Here is a 4,225-nt window from a genome sequence, read left to right as displayed (position 1 = left end):
GAGTCTGACATGTGTGCGAGTCAACGGGCGAGTAAACCCGTAAGGCGCAAGGAAGCTGACTGGCGAGATCCCCTCGAGGGTTGCACCGCCGACCGACCTTGATCTTCTGAGAAGGGTTCGAGTGAGAGCATGCCTATCGGGACCTGAAAGATGGTGAACTATGCCTGAGCGGGGCGAAGCCAGAGGAAACTCTGGTGGAGGCCCGCAGCAATACTGACGTGCAAATCGTTCGTCTGACTTGGGTATAGGGGCGAAAGACTAATCGAACCGTCTAGTAGCTGGTTCCCTCCGAAGTTTCCCTCAGGATAGCTGGAGCTCGGTGCGAGTTCTATCGGGTAAAGTCAATGATTAGAGGCATCGGGGGCGCAACGCCCTCGACCTATTCTCAAACTTTAAATAGGTAGGACGGCGCGGCTGCTTCGTTGAGCCGCGCCACGGAATCGAGAGCTCCAAGTGGGCCATTTTTGGTAAGCAGAACTGGCGATGCGGGATGAACCGGAAGCCGGGTTACGGTGCCCAACTGCGCGCTAACCTAGAACCCACAAAGGGTGTTGGTCGATTAAGACAGCAGGACGGTGGTCATGGAAGTCGAAATCCGCTAAGGAGTGTGAAATCAAATCCGGTTTTGACCTAGTTATATTTAGACTCATCATGTTAATCATACTATATCAAGTCAACTTTTATCTTATTTAATTTGAAATTCAAGCTAGGTAAAAGGCCAATCTTTATTGATATTTGTTCTAATTGCTTTTAATTTTTATTAAATAAGAAATATAAAACAAAAGAGAAATATTGTTTTGTAGAAAAAAGATATATTAATAAAAAAATTATAATAATAAATTATTTTATTTCAATGACATTTAAATTATTCTTATAAAAACATTATATTCATATAATTAATAATCATAAAAAATCATTTTCAATATTTCAATAATTAATATTTTTTCTATATTAAAGATCCCTGGGAGGATTATAAATACGAGTATCAGAATTGTCTCTTTGTAATTATTAGGATTTTGCACACTTTCCGAGAAAATACATGAAAAAACTCACCAATTTCTTTATTAACAAGCATCCAAGGACGCAAGCTCTTCAACAAACATACCAATTTAAAAGTTATCCAACACTTGATAAAGAGACCTTCCTGGCTAAGCTCATCGATTTTATATCTTCAATTAGCTTCTGCAAGTTGGAGTAGGAGGATCCACCTTCCTTCACGCTATCACGAGCCATCCCTGCAAATTCATCTGTCGATTTGACAATCTCGTCACTTTCCATCAAATCCCTTACCAATTTCTCAATCACGGCCCTCTCACACTTGTCTTTCATATCAAAACCAATCTTCCATAACTCGCTAACACACCTACTATTCACTTGTTGGTCAGCAATCATGGGCCAACAAATCATTGGAACTCCTGCAAATATACTCTCCAATGTGGAGTTCCATCCACTGTGAGTCAAGAACCCTCCAATGGCTGGATGGGCTAGGACCTCTTCTTGTGGAGCCCAGTCCACTATGCATCCCCTCTCCTCAGTTGCAGCTTTAAGTTCCACAGGAACCTCACTAACACCATCTTCTCCCAAGATTAAGTCAGATCTTATGACCCAGAGGAATGGTTTCCCACTATTCACTAAACCATGCCAAAACTCCAATAGTTGATCACGAAATAGACCAACCAAGCTGCCAAAACTAACATATATTACCGATCTTGACGGATGAGAATCAAGCCACGTTATGCAGCCTCTGTCTTCTTTCCACAAGAGACCATTGGAGGAAGTTCTTGCGGAGGGGCTTTTAGCAAAGGTATCGAAGAGACCTTGTAGAGGACCAAGAGTGTAAATCTTGGAAAAGAAGGAGCCAAGTTTAGAGACCATAGAGGCTTCGAGTCTATCAAAGGTATTAAGTATGAGACCAGATGCTCGTGGCATAGCTGCAGTTTCCTTGATGAAGAACTGCAAAAGCGGATCATTAGCTTCTTTGAGTCTGCAAATGCCTGGGAGGTCTCGACACCGGAGAGTGCCTTCCAATCCAGGAATACATGTAATGGTCTTGTCCATGTCTACGTCTCCTGGAATATTATTACCAGCGTTGATGTGTTTTTTTTTTTAAGAAATTCATGCATGAGCTACATATAAAGTGGGATTAACTTTTCTTTTCCTAACAACAGCATAAACAGGAAGGAAAAAAAGTGATAATTTATTTATATTTGAGAAATTGATAGCTTGATATTACTCTAAATCAATTACTATGGTTTTCTGTTGATCTGCAATTGAATTATTCTCTCTCAACCTTATCTATAAAAATTATTTTCTTATAGCTACCTGTGGGTTTTTCACTCACTTTCATGAACATCTTGAATCATCACCACATGTAGAAGAATTGGTTTTTAATTATGTGAGGTTGACAAATCAATTATTGATCCCACTGGATTATAGTAGAGATTACTCAAAATCAAAACAATAATTAGGAGGAATAAACAAGTTTGATATACCTTGGAATGGAACTTCGCCTTCTTCAATGAGTTTTGTGAGATGGAAGTAAGTCCAAGTGCAACAAGCACTGAATGTTCTAAAAGTTATGACTGGAATTGTGAGCTCCTCGGCAATATCGATAGCAAAAGACATGATCCCATCAGCTATAATACACGTCGGAGGCTCCCACCGGCCATTTTTTTGCCCAAGATTAACCAACAAGTTGCGAAATTCTGTCCTGGTCTCATCTCTATTAGAGATTAAAAGTTGAGAGATGCTTGAGGCGGAGCGAGGATGATCGGATGGGAGACCATCAGGGATGGACCTGAATTGAAACTTGGGGAAGCGACAGTACATGGTGGCTATGTTTGTGGAATGTTCAAGACGATGCTGAACGTGATTGGAGTTGATGAAGGTGGCTTCAAAACCAGCTTGGCTAAGAAGCTCCGCTAGCATGAGCATTGGTTTGACATGACCTTGTGCAGGGAAGGGTAGGAAGACTACGTGAGGGACAACAGGCTGGTCCATGGTGGAGCTTCGATTTGGTCTAAAAACCATGATCCATCAAGATTATTTAACGGAGATGACAAGGCTATACATTGTTGTGACTTGAGACCTGAAAATGGATAAAAAAATAGCTGACGGGTGGCCTTTATTTGACTATTCTAAAACCATAACAAAGGGAGACTCGGATGAAATTAAAATCTTTTTTTTTTAGATAGAAAGAAAGACACCGTCCATTCCAGTGGTTGCCAAAGACAAAAGAAATGGGGATTGGGGCGAGTGTAGAATTATTGAGAAATGGAAAAATTGCGGGTGGAAAAGGTGAAATAAAAATCGAGGAGGCCAGCAATGAGTGGGGGACACAGAAGAAATAAAAGGAAAACGAGAAGATTACGATGAATGATGATTTATTGTAGTTTCATATCAAATATATTATAAAAAAACATTTAAAAATAATTTCAAACACATTTACAGCACCCTTGAAGCAAAGAGGAGAAAACAAATAAGTCTAGTGGCCATTGACTTTGAACAAAAGGAGGCCATTCAGTGAATAAAAAGGGGGGAACGGAGTGCATAATTCCAAATTTTTGTTTTAAAAAAATAAGAAGCTAAGTAGAAGAAGGAACCATTTTTTTAGTAGTCTTTCCTTGGCAAGAATTATTCTGATACCATTCTTCAAGAAAAAAGAGAAAAGGTGACTCTCTCCCATCTTCATTTGGTTCACTGTTAACCAACACAAACCACCTTCTCTTCTGGTGACAGCCTCTTCACTGTTAAACACTTCAACTTCCCCTCTCCATCGCCACCAACAAAGGCTGATCAGCACAGCCCCTTCTTCCTCTCTCTCGGTCAGCAGCAGCAACCAGGGTTGTCTCTCTCACGATCTCCCTCTCCCATCACTGCCAAAACAAACCGGTCATCTCCTATCTTCACCACTGGAACCAGCCACCACAAGACATCCGTAAAACATCCACAAAACAGCCCTGAAACAGCCCCATACCCACGGCCAAGCACACAACAACAACAGTAGCCTTTCCTCCTAAAATCAGCCCACATCGACGACTGAAGGTTAAATCTGTCAATTATCTCTAATTTACTTTTATTTGTATCTTTCATCCAAAAGTACCTTCAAAACATAAAACAAAGAATATCAAGGCATTTTATATATAAAACATAGGCAAAACACTATTTAAATGTGGGTGAAACTATCAAATAATATAGTTGCATCAAATACCCCCACACTTAGTTC

General features: G+C 40.4%; 1 protein-coding gene across 1 annotated transcript; it reads right to left on the bottom strand.

Annotated features, from left to right (window-relative positions):
* Positions 1–983: 983 nt before the first annotated feature.
* On the bottom strand, positions 984–3,112 carry LOC133676406 (7-deoxyloganetic acid glucosyltransferase-like). Its single transcript, XM_062098044.1, has 2 exons — positions 2,493–3,112; positions 984–2,069 (listed from the first exon to the last, which is right to left on the bottom strand). The coding sequence occupies exons 1-2, from the start codon at positions 3,028–3,030 to the stop codon at positions 1,117–1,119; spliced, it is 1,491 nt and encodes a 496-aa protein (XP_061954028.1). The 5' UTR covers positions 3,031–3,112; the 3' UTR covers positions 984–1,116.
* Between the last annotated feature and the right edge of the window lie 1,113 nt (positions 3,113–4,225).

Source organism: Populus nigra, chromosome 17 (assembly GCF_951802175.1).
Source record: "Populus nigra chromosome 17, ddPopNigr1.1, whole genome shotgun sequence".
NCBI classification, from domain to species: Eukaryota; Viridiplantae; Streptophyta; class Magnoliopsida; order Malpighiales; family Salicaceae; genus Populus; species Populus nigra.
The sequence above is the reverse complement of the archived record's forward strand: the minus strand, read 5'-3'. Positions and strand labels throughout refer to the sequence as shown.